This window comes from Panthera leo, chromosome E1, assembly GCF_018350215.1.
Source record: "Panthera leo isolate Ple1 chromosome E1, P.leo_Ple1_pat1.1, whole genome shotgun sequence".
In the NCBI taxonomy this organism is placed as follows: Eukaryota; Metazoa; Chordata; class Mammalia; order Carnivora; family Felidae; genus Panthera; species Panthera leo.
Genome location: NC_056692.1, coordinates 37,780,958 through 37,806,528, shown reverse-complemented (window position 1 = coordinate 37,806,528; position 25,571 = coordinate 37,780,958). Strand labels below are relative to the sequence as shown.

At 51.8% G+C, this 25,571-nt stretch overlaps 1 protein-coding gene across 2 annotated transcripts; it reads left to right on the top strand.

Moving 5' to 3' along the window:
* The first annotated feature begins 42 nt into the window (after positions 1-42).
* Positions 43-25,369, top strand: PIP4K2B (phosphatidylinositol-5-phosphate 4-kinase type 2 beta). Of its 2 annotated transcripts, none has more exons than XM_042914675.1 (10): positions 43-138; positions 11,385-11,482; positions 14,542-14,638; positions 16,887-17,039; positions 17,937-18,083; positions 19,065-19,103; positions 19,617-19,730; positions 22,028-22,286; positions 22,383-22,486; positions 23,069-25,369. In XM_042914675.1, exons 1-10 carry the CDS (start codon positions 55-57, stop codon positions 23,147-23,149), a joined length of 1,176 nt encoding a protein of 391 aa, XP_042770609.1. In that variant the 5' UTR covers positions 43-54; the 3' UTR covers positions 23,150-25,369. The 2 variants fall into 2 exon arrangements, with proteins under 2 accessions (XP_042770609.1, XP_042770608.1); XM_042914674.1 differs by lacking the exon at positions 43-138 and adding an exon at positions 794-1,096.
* The last annotated feature ends 202 nt before the right edge of the window (positions 25,370-25,571 follow it).

Below are 25,571 nucleotides of genomic sequence, written 5' to 3'. Positions count from 1 at the left end.
GCGTGGGCAGTTTACCGAAAGATTTCATGAAGTGAGCCACAGAATAAGACGATTATGTTTCTCGGCTGTAGGATAGAAGTCTTAAGGTGCCGCCGGTCTTTTAACTGGACCCTTTGGAGGGAGGAGGCCAAGCGGCAGGTGGGTGGACGCGCGACCCATTCATAAAACCCAGGGCTCTCGGCTTGCTTCTCTCATTGGCCCCGGGGGGAAGGGGCGTGACCCGCGGGTGGAGCGCGCTCCGGGCCCCAGGGAGTGGGAAGATCCACGCTTGGGTGGAGCGAGGGGGCGTTCCTTAGTTTTCCCGGCAGGACTGCCTTTTCCCCTCGCCGTGTTCCTCCTCTCTCCCCTGGGGTGGGATGGTACGTCCCACCCTCCTCGCATTCCCGCTCCCTCCTCCCCTCCGGAGCTGTGGTGCTGCCGCCATCTTGGCACGTCAGGTTGAGGGAAAGAGCCAAACCCAGGGGGCCCGGACAGGAGGGACCCTCCGGCGGTAGACAGCGAGCCCTACCCCCAGCCCTCCTCCCGTTTTTGCTCCGGCGCGGGGCTCTGAGGCGTCCCAAGGCCGGCCTGTTCCTGTCAGGCCCGGGGAGGAGGGGCGGGCGGGGCGGCCTCTGCCTCCCCGGGACGGGCGCTACCACCCGGGCGGGGAGGAGAGCGCCTGGTGACGGTGGGGCGGCGGCGGCGCCCGGGGGCGGGGTGCGGAGCGAGCCGGCCGACTCCCTGGAGCGGAGCGGGGCGGGGCGGGGCGGGCCGTGGGGGCGGGCCGTGGGGCGGACGGAACCACCGGGGCGGGGTGGGGAGGTAACGGGACGGGCGCTACCATGGCGCGGTGAGGGAGCGGGGGTGGGGATCGGTCCCGGGGAGGCCTGGGGCCGCTGGCTTGTGCGCCGTCTCGGCCGCCCCCCCTTTTGCCGCCGCCGCCGCCGCCGCCCCGGGCATGTCGTCCAACTGCACCAGCACCACGGCGGTGGCGGTGGCGCCGCTCAGCGCCAGCAAGACCAAGACCAAAAAGAAGCATTTCGTGTGCCAGAAAGTGAAGCTATTCCGGGCCAGCGAGCCGATCCTCAGCGTCCTGATGTGGGGGGTGAACCACACGGTAACCAGCTCCCCCGCGCGCGCCCCTCCGAGCGCGGCGCCGCGCGCTCCCACGCCCCCCGCAGGCCCGGCCCTCGCCCCGCGGGCCCTGCCGGTGACGCCTGCAGCCCCTCGCCAAGCCACTTGCACGCCCACCCCACCCTTGCACGCCGTCCCGGCCGGGTGTGCACTCCCCGAGCGCCACGCGAGGCCTGGTGTCTCCGACGGTGGTATGCCGTCGCCCCCTCCCTTCCCTCCAGCCCCTCTAGCTTCCTGCGTCTGGCTTGCTCGCTTCGGGCAGTCCCTGGAGCGCTGGGGGAAGGCCTGGGTGCGGCGGAATCGCTTTCATCCCTTCACCCTGTTTGTTGCATGTGTTTCCCCCCTTGTTCCTTTAACCGGCTGCCAGCTCACTGTCCAGTTGACGGAGCAAGTGGCATTGGCCTGCCTGAATATTCCTCTATTTCTGGTTATTTGGTCGGTGTGGCTGCTTAAAGTTTCCCACCCTCCAGATCTCCCTACCCCTGACTGTGGAAATCCTTCCTGGGTTTCCTTTTTTTCTTCTTGAACAAGATGTATCAACTGGAGAAGCACAGGCTTCCTTGAACCACAGACACTTTACCAGGGTCTTCCTTGGTTAGGGAGAAGAGAGAATGTAACCATTTGAGAGAAGGTGAGGCCTGATTATAAGGAGGGCTATTCATAGTAGAAATAATGTGTCTTCTTGCATTCGCCTATGGTGTTCATGTCAAAGACACTGACTTCTCTTTTTATTGAGCTTTCTGTTGTATGGTCATGAAGGGTGTGATAGTGGATGGTGGTTAGGGTGAGAGGGCGGTCCCCTGGACCTTTGGGGTCCTTTGAGATTGTCCTAGGAAGTTGGAGCCCAGCATTAGTGCTTGAGCTGGAAGACTTTGTGCCCTGATTGTTTAGGGTCTTTCTTTTCTTTTCCATCCACTTGCTCCTTGCCTTCTGACCACTTGCACTGTGAGTCCCTACACCAGGAATGAGCAGAGGAAGTTAAAGGACCCGAAACACCAACTTCACCAGCTGGAAGTTTGGAATGAGGAAGATGAAGCTGATGGCTTGGGTTTCCTGTGAATTTCAGTTTAGGCACCTGACTTTTCAGAGCACTTGCAATTATCCTCAAGATCAAATGATGACAAAGGGGCCTGGGGCCAGCAAGACTTTGTGCTTTGCTTTGGTAGAGGAGCCTTCAGCTGGAGATCGATGAACCTTAGTCTGAGCCAGGGTTTTAGATCTTTACATCTAGTACAGAAAAGTATAGGCATATGATGAGGTCTTTGTTGGTGTTTTGGTCTTGGACAGGTTACGGTTTTCAGTAACCTCACTCAGGCGAGGGTCCTCCTGGCCAGGGGTAGGGACTAGCATTGCCTGGAAGCTGCTCTGGGCGAGTAGTCCAGCAGACTTTGTTTCTCCTGCTTCCTGCTGCTTCAGGGGTCATCTGACAACATTGCAAGGGAAACTGGGTCATCAAAATGTGAACCTTGTGTCCCTGCCTGGAAGTCAATCCTTAATTTTGTTCTACAGCCTGCTTCTCACTAGAAACCATCCTGTCTATATAGAGAACTGGTGGAGGTCTGAGAGTCAGGAATATTGCAGCTAACTACCTTGGGTCCTTATTTTATACACGAAGAAATGGAGGCCTCAGGTGGGGGATTAGCTCACCCATGGCCACGGCAAAAGATGCAGCTCATTGTCCGACACCATGGGCTGTGTTGGCCACTGGTGCTGCTTGAATGGCAGGTCTCACTTTCTGTGCTTCCTGTTGTTCATTCCATCTCTCAACCGGGTGCCAGGATAGGTGGGGATTATCGTCTTGTTGGAGAACCTGAATGCACCCTCAGGTATGTGTGCTTGTGCACGCCGTTTCTCGGGAGTGTGTGTGACGTTTGGCAATGAGTCTGCCCAGATGTGGGCCTCTGAATAGCAGATGGATAGGCATCTGTGATTCTTACTTTCTTGGACTAGGGGGTCACCCTCCTTCATTGCTAACTTGAAGAAAGTTCGTTTGAGGGCTAGTTGGGAAGGCATTGACTTTAAGTAAGGCCCACGGTTCTGGGTGTAATGAGTGAGCACCTCAGGGGAAAGGCACTGGGCACCACTCCCTGGACAGGCCAAGCAGCGCAGGGCCGTTAGTTCCAAGCTTTATTGCATTCATCTTGGCCTGCCATAAGGTCTGATACTTTAGGGTCCCCATCGGGGAGACGGAGGTGTCTCTGCAGAAGAAGAGTGGTATAAAATCTTGCAGTTCTCTAGGGGGTCAGGACTGCATTGTTCTTGGCAGATTGCTAGCCCTTCTGGGAGGTTACCTTCCTTCAGAAGCCCACTGTTGCCACTCTTTGCAATCTGAGGTTTCAGATACCACGTTTCTTTGATTCTTTAGTCTCTCACCCACTTAGGCGTTTAGAGCATGATGGTCTGTGACTGATGGTGCATGAGATGCTATGTCTTTATCAAGAGCAAAAGTCAGTTACTCTGTCCTGAAGTGGTTGATTGACTTCTAGATGGAAAAAGACAGGTTTTTGAGCTTGGTGTTGTTACAGGAGCTCCTCTCCTGGACAAGAGATGCGGCCCATGGACTTTGTGGAGGGAGACTGAAGGAAAAGGAGAAGAGTCAGAAGACTTTGGATCTGTCAGGGAAGAACTAGTAAAGAGAGAAAACCAGGGGTTTTGTGGATGAAAAACAGTTTAGAGGCTCTTGAGTTAGGGAAGAGATTGTCTTGGAGAGGGGCGTGGAAACCAGAGATCTCCAGACCTGGGTCGATAACCTGTTGGCCATTTCAGGAATCAGGTATGTGTGAAGATTCACCCAGGTTATCAGAAAGAATGGGAGCAATCGATGATAGCGATATTTAACCATACAGGAAACTGATAGACTGTTCTACACCATTTTACATTTCCCCCAGCAGGGTTGTGGGGTTTCCAATTTCCCCTCATCCTTGGCAACACTTGTTATCGTCTGTCTTTTTTATTATAGCCCCCCTGGTGGATTTGAAGTGTTACCTCCTTGTAATTATGATTTGTGTTTCCTTGATAACTAATGGTGTCGAGTGTCTTTTCATGTGCTAATTAGCCTTTTTTATGTTTTCATTGGAGAAACATCTAAGACCCTTTGCCCATTCTTTTAAAAACACTCTTGTCCATTTTTTAATTGGGTTGCCTTTTTATTACTGAGTTGTAAGAGTTCTTTATATATTTTCGATACAAGTCACTTATCAGATATATGATTTGCAAATATTTTCTCACATTCTTTGGATTATCTTTTCTACTTTCTTGATGGTATCTTTTGAAGCTCAGGTTTTTAATTTTGATAAAGTCCAATTTATGTATTTTTGTTTGTTTGTTTGCTTGTACTTTTGGTGTCATATCTAAGAAGCCTTCCCCTTATCCAAGGTCAATGAAAATTTACCCCTATATTTTCTTCTAAGAAAAAGTCTGATAGTTTTAGCTCTTACATTTAGGTCTGTAATCCATTTTGCATTAATTTTTGTGTACGGTGGAAGGGACAGATTCATTCTTAAGTCTGCTCAGTTCTCCCCCACACTTCACCCCTGTTCTGCCCATGTATTTTCTTTGCCTAATGCAGACCCAGAACCTCTTTTACCTGCCTTTTTGTCTTGCTCTGCCACTTTTAAAACCTTCAGTAAATATTCCCATTCTAGTGAGGCCTTTGGATAACTTTGCCCTTTGCCAGGGCTTTCCACCTCACCGAGAAGAAAAGGAGAAGAAAACCCACGGTGTGCAGAAGGATGAATAAACGTAGGGGTGAATTTGTTGGCACGTGTGGCTCTGTTCGTGCTTTTTTCCTCTCTGGTTTGAGGTCTTGCTTGGACTTCCTTGGTCTTGGGAGTGTGTTTTTCAACACAACATGTTTTCTGATGGAGGCAGGTGACACATGATTGTCAGTGGTAGCCAGCCCATTGCTGAGCCAACCACAGAATTGCAGGACAGGTCAGGAAAGCAGCACGTCCCGCCCACGCCTTCTGTGTAACAATTCCTATGAAGGTCACACAGGGAAGTAGAGGCTTCTGGAGTCAGAAGTTCACCAGACTAGAACTAGCGACTGAATTTTCATCTCCAGTAGGATCAGCCGAGGGTGAATTCTCTGCTCCTAAATTTCTCACTCAGCTTGTTTAGCCTCCTTATTATTCATGCTGATGGCTCATGGAGTTAATCATGTGGATAATCCAAAAACCACTTACGTGATGTGAGATACAACAGATTTACCATCCTAACACGTTGTATTTAGCGTGATACTTGAATGAATATGCATTCCGCAAGTGCACTTCTGCTGAAGGGCAGAGGGGTTGCTTGGCCCAGAAATGTGCTGGATAATAAAGGAAAGGCACATCTTCCTGAAACGTTGCTTTAAGTCATGACCTTTCAGGTTTCGAAACTTTTAGTTACTCCCCTTTACCTACCAAATAAAGTTTCTTCTTCTCTCCCTGGTATTTAAGACTTTTTAAGGTCTAGTCATAGCCTTCTCCATAGCTGACTTAATCTTCGTTCCCATTCTCCAGACCATGAGTCTTTGGCAAAGTCACAACAGCTTTGCTGTCTCTATTCTCTTTGTCCTGGTGTTGCCATCCTTCAGTCCCCTTTTTCTAGCCATGAATTCCTCTGGCCAGCATTTATTGTGCAATTACTATGTGCTAGTCATTGTGCTAGGGGCATAAACATGGGTAAGGTGGTCTCTTCCTTCTAGGGGCTCACAGCCTAGTGGAAAAATCAAGCATGTAAGCAAACAGTTACCCAAGTGAGTGTGATATTTAGGTTATAAAGATGCACAGAGGAATGAATAATTAATTCAGCCTGGGAAAGACAGAGTGGGTCTCACAGAGGAAGTGTCATTTAGCCAGATCTTTTTTTTTTTTTTTAATTTTTTTTTTAACGTTTTATTTATTTTTGAGACAGGGAGAGACAGAGCATGAACAGGGGAGGGTCAGAGAGAGGGAGACACAGAATCTGAAACAGGCTCCAGGCTCTGAGTTGTTAGCACAGTGCCCGACGCGGCGCTCAAACTCTCAGACCGAGAGATCATGACCTGAACCGAAGTCGGCCGCTTAACTGACTGAGCCACCCAGGCGCCCTGCATTTAGCCAGATCTTGTATGATTCTCTTAGCTTTATCCTTTCCTCAATTCCTGCTGCCAGAGTCTGTCACCTGAACTATTGTAATGGCCCCATAAATGGTCTTACTGCTGCTTATTTTTGCCTTTTCCAGTCCTTACTTGATTTTGATTCCAGGATACCTTTCTGTTCCATTTGAACATGTGAATTCCCAGACTTAAACCCAAGAGGACTTCCCATTTCCTGCCTAGTTAAGTCCAGATTTATATAGTGGACAAGTCTAAGTTCAAATCCAGGCTCTGCCCTTTATTATAGCTTTGGAGCTTCATTTTCCTTTTCTATAAAATAAGCAAAAACACTTGCCTTGCAGATTATTAGAATAGAGGCAAGGGATGGAAAATGCTTCCTTAGTCAAGGTAGCTATCCATAAGAAGGATCACACAGCACAGTATAGGGGCACCAGACCGACCTGGGAGCAAATCCTGACTCTGCACATCCTGTCTATGTGACCTTGAGCAAGGTACTCTGAACTTCTTTTGCAAAATCAGATTAATAGCAGTTCATGTGACCAACCAGGTATTAGAAATAATAGCACAGAGGGGCGCCTGGGTGGCTTGGTCGGTTAGGCATCTGACTTTGGCTCAGGTCATGATCTCACGGTCCGTGAGTTTGAGCCCCGCGTCGGGCTCTGGGCTGACAGCTCAGAGCCTGGAGCCTGTTTCAGATTCTGTGTCTCCCTTTCTCTCTGCCCCTCCCCTGTTCATGCTCTGTCTCTCTCTGTCTCAAAAATAAATAAACGTTAAAAAAAAAATAAAAAAATAATAATAGCACAGAGCAGAAAATATGTGATACATGTGATATCTATGTATTTGTATATACAATATATGATAATATAAAGCACCAGCCACTTTTAGGTATTTGGTAAAAAGAAGCGGCTGTTCTTTATTAATACTGATAATATGAACATGTTAGACCAGTCACCTATCTTCCTATGTTGTCTCCCTCCACTCCTTAGTGCTGCTGACCTACCCTCTCACCCTCCAGACTTCTCCTCACCCCCCAGCTCTGTACTTAGGCTGGGCAATAGACGTTTACAACTCTGAGGCTTGGTTCTGACTGTTCCCACCACCTGGGATTCCCTTCCTCTTATTTATTTATTTATTTTTTTTTTGGAGAACTACCATCCTAGGCCTTTCTCACACATTCTCCACAGCTTCCTCTAGCCAGCAACTCTGACTCCCACTCCCAGGCAGCACCAGTTTCTTAATCTGTTTTGCCACCTCCCTTTATTCATAACTCCATAGCACTCATCACATTGTATTCTTTGTTGTCTGTCTTCTCAGCTAGACAGAGATCATGTCTTTTTATTTTTGTATCCCCAGCTCTGGCACAGCCCTGGCACAGCCCTGGCACGTATAGTAAGGCCCTCGGTACACTGAGTAGAAATTAGCTGAAGAGGAGTTTGGCAGAGTCTGAGCCAGGTCAGGAAAGGCCTTAAATGTCAGGCTAAGGAGGTTTGCCCTGCGGTTGATGAAGAGCCATGGAAGATCTTAAGTAGGGGTGTAACATGATCTTGTACATTCTTCCAGTGTCAAGTGCCCTTGGCAATACCAGGAGAGGCATTAGGTGCCCTGTTTCAAGCCTGATGTGTGAGAGCCAGGAGTCTTTGTGACCACATTAACCTCACCCTCTGAGCCTCTCCTGTTCTTGATGTCTCTGTGCTGTGTTCACACTTACTTGTATACTACTTGACTTTGAATTTCTCTTATGTCACGGGTTTGTCTCATCTCCCTGATTAGAGGAGAAGCCTCCTACTTCTTTTGGGTACATAGTGTGCATGTTTCCCCTGCTGTGCGCCCCCTCCTCCCTAACATGAAGTGAGGCATGTAGTAGGTATTTTAGTAAGTGCTTGTTCAATTGAAATTGAATAGAACTCTCCGGGGATGTAAAATTTAGCACAACTAAAAAAAAAAAAAAAAAAAAAATAGTACAGCTAATCCCCAGAGTGAATCATCTACATGGGGCCCAGTGGAAATGAGAGGTGAGTCTACATAGTGCAGATGTATGGATCGTTCGCCAAAAAGTATCTCAGAAATTTCCTCCCGTTGGGTTGTGTAGTCAAGAATAGAGATGAAGGGAGAGCTGAAAACCAACCAACTGGACAACCACTCGAACTAGGCTGAACTAAAAGTTAACAGAGAATTAATGAGTGTTCCTGAATAGCTGCTGTTAGAATAATTCCCCCCGGCTTGCCGCAGCTGACCCTCGCAGGCAAGGGCTTCAGTCTTTTCTAATCCTCGCAGCATCAAGCCCTGCCCTGGCACCAAATCTGGATTTGAGACGATCCCAGAATCTATGGATAGCAAATACTAGAACATTTTGGTATAAAACCATACTCTTGGAGCCAGTGGTATGTCCTTTCTAGTGTGGAGGTGTGAACTAGAAAATCCGGAAGCTGCACATGCTCTATGAACTTCTTAACTTGTTTAGCTGTCAGAGCCGGGCAGTATATGCTGGGGCGGGGGCGAGGGGAGCGGGGGGAGGAGGTGGGCCAGCTACCATGAATTGTTTGTGTTGGCAAGAAAACGAGGAAGTAGAATGGTTTCCTCCGAAGGCACAAACTTAACAATCGGGCTCCCTTGTGAGCAGCCCCTGGAATGGGAAGTGTGTGTGTGTGTGTGTGTGTGTGTGTGTGTGTGTGTGTGTGTGTGTGTGGCTGGTAAGCCAATGGCAGGCATCACAGACCTGAATGCTGGGAATGTTCAGGTCCAGTCTGATGAGTTTCGGCAAATGTATATAGCCATGTAATTATCAAGCCAAACAACATATAGAACACTTCTGTCACCCCAGAATCACACCTGTCATGTCCCTTTACAGTCAACCACCTCCAGCCCAAACCCAGGCAGCCTCTTTTTGGATTTCTCTCACTGTAGATTTCTGCTCTAGAATGTCATGTAAATGGACCCATACAGGATATACTCTCGTGTGTATGCCTGTCCGTTTTTGCTAGCAGTTTATTGAGTCTCTGCCCCACTGCCAACTTCTGCCAGTACCCTGCTTACCCCCTGCCCCTCCGCCACATATATATGCCTGTGCCTTCCTTCATTTCCCCAGAAGCAAATTAGGTTTTTCACTAACTCTAGGAAAATATGGTTCCCCAGCCTGGTTACTGCATTAACTTGAACTTCTATCCTCTGACATTTCTAAATAAAAAAGGTTTGCAGCATGAAAGGGGCAGCAAATTAAATGCTGTTTCCCCCATTCATGCTCCTAATGACTCTAGGTTATTCCCTCACTGCCACATGGGCCTCATTGAGATAATAGGATTTGCAAGGAAAGTCTCTGGGAGACATAAGGCTGTGCGTCCCCTCCCCCCCAGCCATTAAGGCAGACCTAAGGTTTCCTCTGTAAATCCTGAATGCATTAGTGGCCACTGGGTAGAGGGTCAAGTGTCAAATACTCTGCTGTGAAGGGAGAGGACATCTGTGGCTAATTAGACCACTAATTGGCTAAGCTGGGGACAGGGAAGGGCAGGATGAGCTCTCTCAGCTCTGCACCAATGGGAAGCCTGCTCTCCGGCAGCCTCCTGCTCCCTGAAGGGAGAAGAAAGCCCATGGGAAGGTTTGTAAGGCACCCCACCCCATCTCCCCCAGTTTAGCAGAAGGCAGGACCTGGCTCTTTTAAATTTTAATTATTTAAAATTTATTTTTATTTTTATTTTTTATTTTTGAGAGAGAGAGCATGAACATCCATGAAGATGGAGTGGGGGGGGGGGGGAGCGGGGGACAGAGGATCCAAAGCAGGCTCTGCGCTGACAGCCCAGAGCCCAGTGTGGGGCTCGAACTTCACGAACTGTGAGATCGTGACCTGAGCTGAAGTCAGACACTCACCCAGGCGCCCCTATTTTTAATTAAAAAAAAAAAGTTTATTTATTATGAGAGAGCACAAGTGGGGGAGGGGCAGAGAGGGAGAGAGAATCCCAAGCAGGCTCTCTGCTGTCAGCTCAGAGCCTGACACGGAGCTCAATCTGAAGAACCTTGAGCTGAAATCAAGAGTTGGCTGCTTACCCAGGCACCCCAAGAACTGGCCCTTTTTTAATCAGGAGAGTGAGAGTGAGCCAGTGGCCAGATGTCTACCTCATCTTTTCACTTAGTCCTTTATTTTAGGGGCACCTGGGTGGCTGAGTCGGTTAAGCATCTGATTCTTGATTTTGGCTCAGGGCATGATCTCACAGTTCATGAGTTCAAGTCCTGCATCTGGCTGTGTGCAGGCAGCAGGGAGACTACTTGGGACTCTCTCTCCCTGTCTCTCTGTTCCTCTCTCTCTCTCTCTCTCTCTCTCAAATAAGTAAACTTAGGGGCACCTGGGTGGCTCAGTCGGTTAAGCGGCCAACTTTGGCTCAGGTCATGATCTCGCGGTGAGTTTGAGCCCCACGTCAGGCTCTGTACTGACAGCTCGGAGCCTGGAGCCTGCTTCGGATTCTGTGTCTCCCTCTCTTTCTAGCCCTCCCCCGTTCGCGCTCTGTCTCTTTCAAAAATGAATAAATGTTAAAAAAATTTTTTTTTAAATAAATAAGTGAACTTATAAAAATAAATTTAATCCTTCACTTCGGAGATGAGTTATCCACCCACACAAACTCATCCAGCTGCTTTCGTACCACAACCTGGTTTCTTGAGTGACCTCAATTTGTATGAAGATGTTAGGCCACCATACCCACATAGGTTGTGTGATGTTTCTTCATTGATCTATTTATTACTACATTTGACCAATATTTATACAGTATCTGTCAGATGCAAATCATGTTGCCAAGCACCATGGAGTCTCTGGAGATCAGTTAGATGACCTTTGCTTACAAGGATCAGTAATAGGGTCTTGCCTCGCTTAGAGTCTAGCAAGCTTGTGAGGTTGATAAGCACTAACCACAATATGAGGGAGGCTGTGTGATGGCCAAAGGACAGATGCAGACACTGCTTCAGGAATTCCAAAATCAGAAAGAATATTTATGGTCTAGAGAATCACGGGAAGCTTCCTGGAGGGAGGTGCCTTTTGAGCTGGACCTTATCAGATGGGGAGAATTTCAGTAGGTAGAGATGAAGTTGGGAACTTAACTTGAAGACAAGAGCAGAAATATAAAGACCAGGAGGGACTCCATAGACACGTTTTTGGTGAGATGGCGGCATTCACGTTTGTTTGTAGCATATCGAGTCTCTTGCTTTGCAGATCAATGAGCTGAGCAATGTCCCCGTCCCTGTCATGCTAATGCCAGATGACTTCAAAGCATACAGCAAGATCAAGGTGGACAATCATCTCTTCAATAAGTAAGTTACCTACTGAGTGGGCTCAGGTTTTGTGGGCAGTCCTTTCCCTCAAGGCAGAGAGCTTCCGAAAACTGGCGCACGATAGTGCCAAGCCAGCTCCTGGCAGGGTGTGACAGGGACACCTGGATCTCAGAGCTGACAGACTGGCAGGGAAAATCCATTCATTATGGGCCTCTCCCCTTTGCGGTGTTTCGTCATCGCCTTTGTCTACCTGCCTCCGGTGTCCCTCGGGGCATGTGGCCAGGCCCAGGGTGATTCATCTGGGGCCAGGTTAGGTAGCAGTGAGCTGCTCACGAGCTGTGGTGTCTAGTGTGAGGCTGACAGCAGTGGCCCTATCTTGATCTCCGTCTGAGGCAAGAAGCTGCCAGACATGTTCCTGGCCCGGAATGCAGCCAAGCTCTTCCCTCTCCAACGGGCGTGTGAAAGACAGGCCGAGCATGGGGCCCAGGGGCGCCATCCAAAGCAATTCTTCCCACTTTCGTTCACTGTGGCTTCTGGGATCGACACTGGGGTCGGAAGCTTGTCTCAGGTTGTTGGAGCAGCCATCTCACCTGGTCCAGTGTGGGGCCGGCTCTGAGCCCTCTGGAAGCCTCACGTTTTCATCCTACTGTGGGTCACCCTGGGAACCATTCGCTGTTCACACTCCCCTCCGTTCTGCATTTGCATCCTGGCTCCACTTTCCATTGCCCCACCGTCCCCGCACCTCACCAGCTGGGCTCTGTCACCCCACCATTGCCAGACTGCTAGCCTGGAGGGAAGCTTGATTTGAAAATATCCCTTAGTGGCCTCTCTGCCACAGTAAGTAATAACGACATCTTATTCTAGAAGACATCTGTCTTCGGCTAAGCGGCCACCTGTATGGACAGAAAACTCCTGTGTTTCTCACACCGCTACCACACGTCACTTCACTGGGTTTTCCACACGTCAAGCAATTCTGTAGGACACTAGGCGGGTGCCCTGCCGATTCAATTCAGCTCTGACACTGTCCACCTGCAGTTAGCATCAGGCCCCACAGGTGAAGAGTTTAGTCCCACAGAACTGCCCCCCACCTTCAGACGCCAATCGCAAATCTAGGTCGTCACCTGTGCTTCTTTTTTTTTTTTTTTTTTTTTTAATTTTTTTTAACGTTTTATTTATTTTTGAGACAGAGAGAGACAGAGCATGAACGGGGGAGGGGCAGAGAGAGAGGGAGACACAGAATCGGAAGCAGGCTCCAGGCTCTGAGCCATCAGCCCAGAGCCCGACGCGGGGCTCGAACTCACAGACCGCGAGATCGTGACCTGAGCTGAAGTCGGACGCTTAACCGACTGAGCCACCCAGGCGCCCCCGTCACCTGTGCTTCTGACCAGCCTGCTGTGGGGCCCATGTTCCCCCGACCCTCCCCCTTGGGTTCGGTTAATTTGCTGGAGGGGCTCACAGAACTCAGGAAAACAGTTTATTTACTTGATTACTAGTTTATCATCAAGGGTACAGCTCAGGAACAACCAGTTAGAAGAGACACATGGGGGAAGGTATGTGGGAAGGGGTGCGGAGCTCCCATGCCCTCTCCAGGTACACCACCCTCCCCACACCTGCGTGCATGCAACACCTGCGAACTCCGGAGCCCTGTTTTCATTAAGAAGGCATGATTGGTGAAATCGACTGGTGATTGGTTCAGCCTCTAGCCCCTCTCCCCTCCCCGCCATCCAGGGAGTGGGACTGAAAGTTCCAGCCCTCTCATCCTGGTTGGTTCCCCTGGCAACCAGCACCTATCTTTTGAGGCTTTCCAAAAATCACCTTATTCACATAAGCTCAGATGTGGTTGAAAGGGGATTGTTATGAATTAAAAAAAAGACCTCTTTATTGCTCTTATGACTTAGGAAATTCCAAGGTTTTTAGCTGCTCTGTGTCCGAAACAGGAATGAAGACCAAATGTATATATTTCTTATTATATCACAGTATCACACCCGGTAAGGAAGAAGAGGCAGCCCTTGGCTCTGAGGCAGGAAAGGAGGTTGTTCTCTCCCAGGGGTCAGGGCTCTGGAAGTGGGCATCGAACCACTGCCCATTTCAGGGTCTGTGGCCTCTGGTGAAGTTCCGGGACCTTGACATCTTGGCCTAAAGGAGAGCATCAATTTCTTCTTTTCTTTCTTTGTTCCTTTTGGCCTTTCAACGACCGTTTATGTGCTAGTTATTAGCCTGCAGTGCTCCTTACTAGAAGATGGGTACATGAGGCAGACCAGGCCCCTGCCCTCATGAGAAGCCACTGCTTTTTTATTTCCTCGAAGTATATCATCCTGGAGTAGTCAGAGGGATGTATTTCTCAAAGGGACTCCCCAAGGAAGGTGGCCATTGTAAAGACGGAGGATTTGGAGGAGGCATCCCTTCAAGGCGATTCTCTACCCTCCCGGGAGTCTGAGTTTTTGACCAAGGAGTGGGAAGGGTTGAGGTTGGTGCCAGCAGCCCACAGACAAGGCTTCCTGAAAAGACAGGATTCCAGTCATTTGAGATCTCTTTAATCCGAAGCACCCTTGTCCTCCGTCCCGGGGGAAGCCCAAGGCAGGGCCTCAGGACGTGTTGATAGCAGCGTCCCCGAGGAGAGGGTCCCTTGGTGGAGAAAGTCCGCTCCCTTTAGCAGTCAGACTGCTGTCCGCCTCACAACTGCTGTTCCCATGCAGCCAGTGACAGGTAGCAAGTACAGCTCTCGTGCAGGAAGCGCCTGCACTCCGTCTCACTTCTTGGCAGGTAAGGTTTTTTCCCTTTAATGTCGATTTCGTCTAAAGATAACACGCGGGAAAAGTACACAGATTGTAAGTATACAGCTCGACTAATTTTTACAAAGTCAACACAAGGGATGTAAAGTTTTAAAACTCTTACATGCGCAGAATCACCAGGAGTATTGGTTAAAAATGCAGTTTCCAGACTCCTCTCCAGAATTTCTGGGGCCTAGAAACCTCCATTCTAAGCGCCACAAATTGTTCCGATTCTGATGACCTGTGGACCAAGCCCGCAGAAGTTCTGATGTAAGGATTAGATGGGCAAGGAGAGGCTCACAAAGACGTTTCTCTGCTTTGCCCTAGGGAGAACCTTCCCAGCCGTTTTAAGTTTAAGGAGTACTGCCCCATGGTGTTCCGGAATCTCCGGGAGAGGTTTGGGATTGATGATCAGGATTACCAGGTACCGGGTGTCTTTGCAAAGTCGGAGGGGTCAGGGAGTGAAGTGGGGCCAGGAAGCCACAGGACGAGGAGAGGCAAGACTGGTCCACCGTTCTTATGCTACATCTTCCTGTCCTGTCCTGCTCCCGCCCGCCCGGCGGTCTTTCCCCCGGTGTCGGCAGGCTTCTGGAGGGGTGAGGGCACTGGAAGTGGTTCTGAAACTGCCTCGAAGGCTCAGGCTGTCTCCCTGGGAGGGAGAGGCGCGGGAGGGAGAGGGCTGCGGAAGCTGCTTCATCTCAGTCTGACATTCCCAGTCTAGGCCGAAGAACCCTTCTCCTTCGTAGTTTGACTTAAAAGAGAATTGTTGCCAGCGGGAGATGAGGCCTCTTAAAGCAGATAAGACAGAGTAGAAAAGGAAGACTTCAAGGGTAGTGTAACCTTGCCAGGTATGAGTGCCACCTCCTAAACTTGTCCCCTGTCCTCTGTTGGGAGGGGGGATTGGCGAGACTGGTGACTGCCCCCTTCAGGGCTGATAATGCCATAGGGGCCTTTGGCCTGCTGGAAGGAATCAGTCCCAGTATCAGGGACGTTACAGTCTGACTCCTAGTGCGTGGTTTCTGTTGCTGCTCCGCCTAGCACCTTCCTTGGACCTTCTCCCCCTGGCAGATAGCCTGCTGGTGATGGCGGGAGAATTTTCCACTTCACTTTGGTAGCAGTAAGAAATACAACTGACTTTCAGTTGTCTGTTGGGGTGGGGGGGGAGAAAAAAAAAGAGTGTACAGCCTACTGAAATCGAAAATGGACGCCCGAATCTTTTTAGAGACCATAACACCTCCCGGCCTGGTCCCAGTAAGCCCTTCATAGCATAGTTCCTGAGGAGCAGAACGCGCCTCGGTGAGTCCCCCTGCCCTCCCCCTCCGCTCTGGAGGGCCTCCTGCAAAGACGCCATCCCCAAGAGGAGGGCACGGGGATGTGGGAGGAGGAGATGCCAGGCCCGGAACGGTCAAGAATGGCTGTGTCTAGGAGGTACTGGGAGGTCCCTCCAGCCCCGTCTGTTCGGACTGAGCCCTGAGCTGAATCACGACCTGATTGGAGCTGGAGGTTTTCTGAAAACTCTTGCCACTACTGCAACCCCACGTTGCTCGGACGTCTTCCTTCCGCTGTGGCCCCTTCCCTTCCCCTCGGTATTCTAACCACATCCTCTCGGTGTCTGCATTTTTCCTCTAATAACCTTGTGGGCGAATGATTGTGCTCACAACTGACATAGAGGCAGGGCGGGCGTAGTTCAGAGAGGGGACTCGAAGGATTTGGAGTCAGAAAGCGCTGCCTGCAGACAAGGCAGCAGTGGAACCTTCCTTCACACCTGGGCTGGAGGCCTGCATGTCTGACTGGGAGAAGGACCAGGCTGGGAGGGTGAGGCCCTCAGCTGTGTAGCCTACTCAACATTTCTGGGTCGGGGACACCCTGCTTTGGGGATGCCCTTTTAATTCAGGGAGCATCTCACCATGTCACATTTCAGTCTCCCCATGACAGTGGTGCTCCCTCCTTCCCCCGGGGTCCCGTGAGGAGGCATTCAGTGAGGGGAAAGCGTCGAATCCTAGGTAAGAGCTGAGGAAAGGGCTTGGAGAAGAGGCGTTTCTGTGAGCAGATCCCCACATGTGTGCTTGGGAATGGGGACATCTGGGACCTCCCTCTCTGCCTCGCCTTGCAAAGGTCTGCTTGGTGAACACATCCCTTCGGTTGACTCACGTGTCCCCCGCCACCCCCTCTAGAGGCTTCTGCTCTCTGATCCTGATGGGAGTAGGGCCTCAAGGAGGAGCGGTAGCACTAAGCTTTGTCTTTGTCGCCCCAGGAAACTGGGAAAATCATCTCCGTCTGCCTCATGTTCTAGGTCAGGGAATTCAGGAGTGGACAAGTTAAATGGCTCACCCAAGGTCATGTTACCTGTGAGCGTCAGGATTCAAGCTCAGCCCCAACGTCTGAGGCAGAGATTTAGTTTACAGGGCAGTTCTAGGGGGTCAGAATGAGAGGAAGTGTCTCATAGTCAGCCCTCTTCCCATCCAGTCAGGGATTAGGAGCTGGTGGAAAGGAACAGCTCTTGTCACTCTGCAGGAGGACTTTCGGGAGAGAGGTGAACTTCCGGTGAGGCAAGGGGTGGGTAAGGCCCTGCCTGTCTCGGCGTGGCTGGCTTCAGAGCAGTCTGGCCCAAGTAAAGGTCAGAGTCTTTGTTCCCCTCCCAAGACCAGCCCGCTTTTGTCTTGGTCCGTCAGAATTCGGTGACGCGCAGCGCCCCTATCAACAGTGACAGCCAGGGCCGATGTGGCACACGTTTCCTCACCACCTACGACCGGCGCTTTGTCATCAAGACCGTGTCAAGTGAGGATGTGGCTGAGATGCACAACATCTTAAAGAAATACCACCAGGTATGGTGAGTCCCGAGCCTGGGCGGTAGAGGAAGGATGGCAAGAGGGAGAAGAGAGCCCCTGGGGAGGGACTGGTCCTCTCACAGCGGCCCACACCTCCTGAGAACCAAGCACTTGGCCCTTCCCGGTGCCATGTGTCTGTGAGCTGAAATGCCTACTGGAAAAAAGGGAAAAAGGAGACATGAAGGCGTGCTACCGATTCAGTCCCATCGAACAGCTGGTTCTTGTCAGAGTCGGGAAGTTTCACACTCGGGCACCTGCCGCGTGTCTTCTAAAAGAGGCCCTGTGGGCTCGGCAGGCTCGCTGCTTTTCCCCTTCTGACTCCCCGCTCCTCAGGAACCGGTCCCGGAGAAAAGCAGGGGGCGGTGCGGCGGCCTGCTTGCGTCTTCAGGGAAAGCTGGCTTGTCTCTGGGGCCCCTGAGAAGTGGTGAAAGGGACTCCTGGTCTTTGGGGGGACAACGAAAACCCTGCCCGTGGCACGGCTAAGGCCTCCCGGTGCAGGGCCGTTCATTTTTCCCGGACAGCCGGACGGCAGCCCCGCCTCTGCACGCCCCGTGCCCTCCGGCTTGCCCGTTCAGGCCGGCGGAGGAGAGGCCAGACCCGTCTGAGGTGCTGACACACCTCTGAAATGGCAGACACGTTCGGTGGCGTCCCAGTAGTGTGAAACCACAAGGGCTCTGCAACTGCCTCAGCCTCTCCCTCTGCCATGCCCGCTGGGGGCGGGGGTGGCCGTGGCCCGCTGTATGTCCAGGAAACCCCTGTGACTTCACAGGACCCCTTTGAAACCGACCGGTCTGGGAGCCAGACTCCCCGGGAGCGTCTGAGCCTGGGGCGAGCCCCGTCCGTCCTGGCACCTTCACACGTTCCTCAGCATCCGCCTTCCTCCCTTCGCTCTAGTTCATCGTGGAGTGTCACGGCAACACCCTTTTGCCGCAGTTCCTGGGCATGTACCGCTTGACCGTGGATGGCGTGGAGACCTACATGGTGGTCACCAGGAACGTGTTCAGCCATCGGCTCACTGTGCACCGCAAGTATGACCTCAAGGTAAAGGGCTCTGTGGCCGCCCTCCCACGTGTCGGGAGAGCCGGGGCACGTGTTTTGGCGTGGACGGGAGACTCGGGAGTTGATGTGCCTAATTCTTACGGGTCAAAGGCTGTTTGAGGTCCAGATGACAGTGACAAGGGGTTATTTATCGTGCCATATTTATGGCACGGTCGATGTGCTTCAACTCCTGTCAGTGGGGCGTGCACGCCGAGGGCAGCACTTTAGGGACAGGCTGTGCTGACACACGCACTCAGGCGTGTGTCCGGGCCCCGCGGACTGACAGCACAAGCACGGTCCTGGACACGGAGAGGAACACGCTTGTGACTGTGAGCCACCGTGCTCCACTGTTCTCGAAGCTGGCTTCCTGACGTGTCCCCTCACACCTCTCTCTCCCTGCTACAGCCACGAGGGTTTCTTTCCATTCCAGTGCCCGTGCTCTCCTCCTCCAGCAGCTCGCGCGGGCTGCCTGGCCTGCGTTCCCTCCCTGCCCTTTTCTCCACCTCCACCGACTCCCACCTCATTGCTTCCTGCTTTCCCTTCTGGGCTCAGCTCACATATCACTTCTTGCAGGAAGCCGGCCTTGGCCTCCACCGCTGCCCCTCCCCAGTCTGGACCCGCCCTGTGCTCGTGCTCTTGGTGTCCTCCTCCCTCGTACCACCTAGTACTGTTGTAACTAACGGATTAATTAATCGCATAACTGCTTCTTACTGCCTGTCTCCCCTGTTAGAAGGAGAGTCCCCTAAGGGCGGGGCCTGGGTCTTGGTTCGGGGCTGTTGGCCGAGCACGTGCCTAGTGTCCGATCAGAGCTCGGTCAGTGGTCCGTGACACGGGAAGTGAACAAGTTGCTGCCTCCTGGCCTCTAGGACTCTAACCAGCCTCCTTCAGTTCACCTGCTGCCTCTCCCCAAAGACTGGTGCATGTTTTCTCGCTCAAAGGACTTTGCCTCAGCTGGACCTCTCCTGACGGCTCTTATCCTTTCAGGGCTCCACTGTTGCCAGAGAAGCGAGCGACAAGGAGAAGGTATGCCGGGACCTGTACTGAGCGAGTGTGGAATGGGCTGCTTGGAATCAGAAACACCTTCTGTCGGTCACCCTGTCCCTTCCTCCACCACAGCCCCCAGCCCAGTTCCCAGACGTGTGGCCTGTCGGTGCTGTGTCACCAAGCTCCCGCCCGTCCTCATCCTCGGCCCCGGCCTCTCTCCAGCCTTTAATCTCTACCCTTGCTGGGTTGGTCATCGTCCTACAGGGCTGGCGATCTCTGTCTCATAGTCCAGCCTGAATTGGGGAGTGGCTGCCTGAGCCCCGAGGTAGTTCCGGCTCAGCAGGAAGACGTGCTTTGGTCAGTCCTCAGTGTCTGACGTATGTCAGATATTTGCCATCCCTGCCTGCCCGAGGCCTGGGACTGTAGCCTCGTGCGCTGAACCTATTGATTGGGCAGGCGACCATCTGTGCTCTAAGGACCCTTCCCTTTTCTGTACCATCACCTCTGGGGGTGAATGGTACCCAGCCTAATACACTGCTGTTGCTCTCCCAGGCCAAGGACTTGCCGACATTCAAAGACAATGACTTCCTCAATGAGGGGCAGAAGCTGCATGTGGGAGAGGAGAGTAAAAAGAACTTCCTGGAAAAACTGAAACGGGACGTGGAGGTACTTACTAACCCTCGTTTTCACCTTGGTTGAGGAGGCCCCCTCTTGTCCTCAGAGCAGGAGCCTGTTCAGCCTTAAGAAAAATTGAATTCACTACTTTCCAGGAGTGTGGACAAAAGGAAGGCTGGTGATTTGAACAGTGTGGGTGCGAATGCGTATTCCATTGCGGGGGAGACATTTGTGCCGGTAGAAGCTTTGTAACTCAAGTTGGAATGCTTTCCTTCACCTCTTCGCTAATCTATTCCAGCACCTTTTTCAAACGCCCCGAAACTTTCTTTCTGGAGGTGTCCCTGTAGTGGAGAGGGTGGCAACGAGAAGCCAGTTGCTGACATCCACCAAGCAGGCCCTTCTTTGGCTCCCATTGTCCACTTACCCAGCAGCCTTCTGGTGGAATGGGGCTTCCTGTGGAGAAGTTCTTCCAGGGCGGGCAGGTGCTAAATAGTGAATGCGTTACTGGACCGCTTGATAACTCAGTGTTTCCTATTTTAACAAATTGGGAGCCTGCTCATTAAAACCAAACCCTACAAACTTTTAAAATGGTTTTTTTTTTTTATTATTGTGGCAAAATACACATAAGATAAAATTTGCTGTCTTAACCATTTGTGAGTATATCGTTGAGTGACATTAAGTACATTCACGCTGTTGTGGAGCCGTCATCACCATCCATCTCCAGAACTTTTCATCTTCCCAAACCGAAACTCTGTACTCATTAAACACTAATTCCCCGTTTCTCCTTCTGCCTAGCCCCTGGCAGCCGTCACGCTGCTTTCTGTCTCTGTGAATCAGACTTTTTTTTTAATGTTTATTTATTTTTGGGGGGGGGCAGGAAATGTGATTGGGGGAGGGACAGAGGGAGAATCTCAAGCAGGCTCCATGCTGTCAGCGCAGAGCCCAACATGGGGTTGATCCCATGAACCACAAGGTCATGACTTGAGCCAAAATCAAGGGTCATATGCTCAACTGACTGAGCCACCCCGGCACCCCGTGAATCGGGCTATTTTAAGTGCTTTATATATAAATGGATTCATACAGTTTTTGTCTTTTGCGTCAGGCTTATTTCACTTACCATCATGTCTTCAAGGTTCATGCATGTTATATATAACACATGTCAAAGTGGCCTTCCTTTTTAGGGCCGAAAATATTCCACTGTATGTTTGTACCACATTTTGTTTACCTGTTCATCCATCAGAGGGCAATTGGTTAAGGTTCTCCAGAGAAATAGACTAGGGTGCTGACAGATAGATACACAGACAGACAGACAGACAGATGTTTATTGTAAGGAATCAGCCCACAGCTGTAGCTGGCACGTTAGAGACCCAGGAGAGTGGGTGGTTGAGAGTGTCGCCTGGCTGTGGCTTTCTTTCTTTCTTTCTTTTTTTTTTTTTTTGTTAATTTTTTTAATTTGAGACAGAGAAAGAGAGAGAGAGAATGAGCGGGGCAGGGGCAGAGAGAGACAGAGACAGAATCTGAAGCAGGCTCTAGGCTCTGAGCTGACAGCTCAGAGCCGGATGCGGGGCTCGAACTCATCAGCTGTGAGATAGTGACCTGAGCCAAAGTCCGACACTTAACCAATAGAGCCACCCAGGCAGGCGCCCCGACTCTGGCTTTCTTATGGGGTGTTTGTTCCCTTTTCTTTTCCTCCTCATTTTCATCCTGACTGTTAAAGAAGCTGAATTACATAGTTTTTCAAGCTTCGCCTGTGCCCCTCAATTAGAAGTACATTTTACCTCACAGCCCAACACGCACAACTGAAACACTGCCTGCCTATGTCGTGTTACATATGTTTTCTATCCTGTTCCATAGTATTTAATAATAAAAACTGCCTAGTCCCAGCCAACTAAATTAGATTTCCGGCTCGCAGTGGGTTGAGACCTGTGGCTTGAAAGCCACTGCCCCGTCACACCCACCTCTCCAGCCTCCGTGCAGTGTGGGACTCCTTTCTTCGCTGGGACTACCACAGCGTCTCTCGGGCGGTTTCCTCTTCCCTCAGTGTTCTACGTCCTCCCGCAGCTTCTGCCTGCCTGTCTGCTCCTCCTCCGTCAGGCCGCCTGGGCTCCTCTCCCCAGAGAGGCCCCTCTCCCCGCTGCCCTGGCTCCCGCAGCTACTTCCCTCGAGGGACGGCCGTCTTCCCCGCTGGGCACTGAGCTCACTGAAGGCAGAGACTGATGTTTTTTTCTCGCCCGGGGCTCAGAATCGGAGGATGGACTTGAAGGGAGTGCCTTTTCTCCTCTTTCCAGATGCCACTGGGGTGTCCCTGTAACCTCTCCCTCCCATCTCTCCCTCCTCACCCTCCCTAGTTCCTGGCCCAGCTGAAGATCATGGACTACAGCCTGCTGGTGGGCATCCACGACGTGGACCGGGCGGAGCAGGAGGAGATGGAGGTGGAGGAGCGGGCAGAGGACGAGGAGTGCGAGAATGACGGGCTGGGTGGCAACCTGCTGTGCTCCTACGGCACGCCTCCGGACAGCCCCGGCAACCTCCTCAGCTTCCCCCGCTTCTTTGGTCCTGGGGAGTTCGACCCCTCTGTTGACGTCTATGCCATGAAAAGCCATGAAAGTAAGTGGGAGCCGCGTCTGTCTGGCCACGGGGCCAGCTGCTTACTGCCCTCCTCCCTGCCGCCTCTTCTTCCTTTCCTGCTTCCCTCCCCTGCAGGTGCCCCCAAGAAAGAGGTCTATTTCATGGCCATCATCGACATCCTCACGCCATATGATGCTAAGAAGAAAGCCGCGCACGCTGCCAAAACAGTGAAGCACGGGGTGAGTCCTCCCTGCCACGTCGAGGCCCGGGGCGGGCAGCCTTGGGCCTCCTGCTCTGAGCCGCTCCCCACCCCGCCCCCACAGGGAGCAGGCCCCCTCCCAGCCTCCCGGTTCTCCCTGCCGCCCACCCCTGTGCTCTCCCCACCAGCTGATCTGCCCAGCCTAGTGGCCCCTATTTCTCAGCTTATTGGTTCCCTTCCCAGAGCTGCTGGGCAAGTTGTGCGTCCTGTTGCCTGCAGGGAATAGCTCTGTGTACACGCCCACGCTGCTCCCCAGAGGCCCTTTTCCCCATGGACTTGAAGTTACTGTCTCCAAACACGGACCCCGCCCAGAGATACAGTCTCTCCACCACCTCCCCACCGCCTTGCCGCTACTCAGTGGGTTCAGGCGGGGGCTTGTGAGTCAAAGGAGCAAGGCCGCGGTGGTTCTGAGATGGGAACTGCTCCTCGAGGGCCTGCCCAGGCGGGGGTGCAGCATTCAGTTCAAATGCTGGGCCAGAGACTTCCAGATACCCAGGCTCCTCCCGGCTGTAGGCTCTCAGGGCCAGGGAGCTCGACCTGAGTCAGCCTCTGTGTGTTACAGGCGGGGGCCGAGATCTCGACTGTGAACCCTGAGCAGTACTCCAAACGCTTCAACGAGTTCATGTCCAACATCCTGACGTAGTTACCTTCTACCTTCAGCCAGAGCCGGAGAGCCGGATGTGGGGTCGGACCAGAAAAGGGAGAGGGTGTATTTGGGCTAGATGGGAGGGTGGGGAGCGTGGGGAGCAGCGTAGGGGGAGGGGAGGGCTTCAGTGATGAGACTGCAGCCTGTGACATTGAAAGACTCTAGCTGGGGAGGAGGGGATGTGCTGTGTGAGCACGTACCCACAGGGTGTAGCCTTGATCTTTCCCCCATTTGACCCAGGTTGAAAAGGGGTTTCCTTTTTGTTCCCTTGTAACCTTTTTAACAATACGTTGGGGCTAGAGATGAGTTTGTGGGTTTATGTGGGTTTTGTTTCTGAAATCTCATTGCTCCAGGTTTGCTATTTATAATGATGTGTGTCATCACCCCATCACCCTCCCCATCCCTGCCCTGCTCTCGGTTCCCTTCAGTGAAAGAGGCACCCCCATGGACCCGGCCAAGGGGCCTCTTAGGGCCAAGTGCTCTGATGGCAGAGGAGAGGTCAGACACTTCAGTCCTGCTGCATTTGATCTTGTCTGGATTAACTTTTTCATTTTATGGAGCATTGTGCACAAACTTCCTCCACCTTTTCACCTTGGATCCAAGTGAAATGTTACCTGATTCCTCCATCTAAATGCTGTCCTCCAAATCAACAGCAGGCATCTTGGATCAGAATCAGAGATCTCACAGGGGCGTGAGTTCATCCTCATGGGATGGTGAGGGGTGGGGGTAGCGGCTGGGCTCTTGGACAGCTGGTTCTCACAGAACCCTGCGATCATCACCCACGCCTCTGAGCTCCTTTGGCTGCTGGAGTTCAGATGTCCTCTGTCTAAAGCCTGCCTCCCGTTGGTCAAGAGGAACTAGAAAGCATCTTTAGGTACAGCAGGAGCCTTCATGCTTCGATGGTTATTTCCCCTTGGGAAACCCCCCAGAACCTGATGAGTAGCCAGTGAGGCCTTGTGCCCTCCATCCATTGACTTCCTCCTGACTTTCTCCCACGCACCCTCCCTTGTAGTTGAGCTTTTAGCTGGGGGAGACCTCCACGTGCCTGGGATGCTCCTTGCAGAGAGGCCTCCTCAAGCCCCAGGGCCACCATGTAGATAATCTGATGCCCTGTGCCTGTGGTCTGTCCCCCTGGACAGTTTTGGCCATCAGGGAGTGCTGCCCCCCACCGTGGAGTGTGGCACCCAAGCCTGAGCTGGCCGCGGAGTCACTTGAAGATGTGACCCAGGAAATCCAATGTGGAAGCCTGAAACGGGATTCGACCTGGCCCAGCTTTGGGGCTGTTTTCCTTGATGCCCCCGTCTTAACTTTGAGCAGATCTGCCACCCCAGGGGTGCTTCGGGAGTGGCTTCCTGCAGCTTCGTGCAGGGTCCCCACCCACCTGCTGAGCTACCCAGGCCTCAGAACTGAGCCGGGTGTCATTCTGTGATGCCATCAGAGCAGTCTGGTCTGGCTCAGAGAGAACAGCCCTGTGTTGGGGGAGGTACATTCCTGCACCTTCTCACCCCCTCACCCGGAACTGGGGATTTGGGATGATCTATGGTAAAACTTTTGTAGATAACCCCACAGGTGCGATGCAAGTTTATGGAAACATTTCAAATGGGTGGACTGGTTTCCTGTGGCTCCCTCCAAACCTGGCCAAGTTCAGCTTCTGGAGCAGGAACCACCGCCTCCGTGCCCTACCTGCAGCGTTTAGGTGAGGGGGGAATGGAGGCAGCATTCTTGGACTCCAGTGAGGCTGCTGGAACTGTTCTGGAAGAGGCAAATAGGTCAGACAACCGCCCCCCGGCCCAGGAAGGGGCCATAGGCAGCTCTGAATGATCAGCGGCAGCAAGACCATGAAGTGACTTGGGGAAGAACTTGGAACCAAGTGGCTCACGGAGAAAACAGATCTGACTTAGGACGGGATTACGTAGGAACGATGTTTGGACTTGATTTCCCCACCTCCTAATCAAGAATGGAAATTTGGATCTGTCCCTCGGGAGGCCCGCATCTTCCGAGCTTAGTGGGCTGTCCTCCAGCAGAGGCCACAGCCTTGGGCTCCCACCGGCTTCCTGCGTTTGGTCTGCTGATTATGTTGCATCATGTGTGTGAAAAGTGTAACACAATCCATCGGTTAAAAATGAGCTACCAGGTATCTAACTTCTTTAACATTGAGTTTTGTGTTTTTTGTGGGGTTTTTGGTTGTTTTTTTTTTTTTTTTTGTATATTGTTTACATTTTGAGAGTAGCATTCGGTTTCAAATGCTTTTTTTTTTTTTTTTTTTTTGACAGTATTGTTGTTTGGGTCAAAACATTTGAGCTGTGGTCGGGTGGACTTTAGATTTTTTTAAAAGGTCATTCTCTGTGCTATCTTCAAAACCTTGGGTTTGGCCCTCTGATTCCTTTGGCATTCAAATGTTTAAAAGCTATTTATCTTG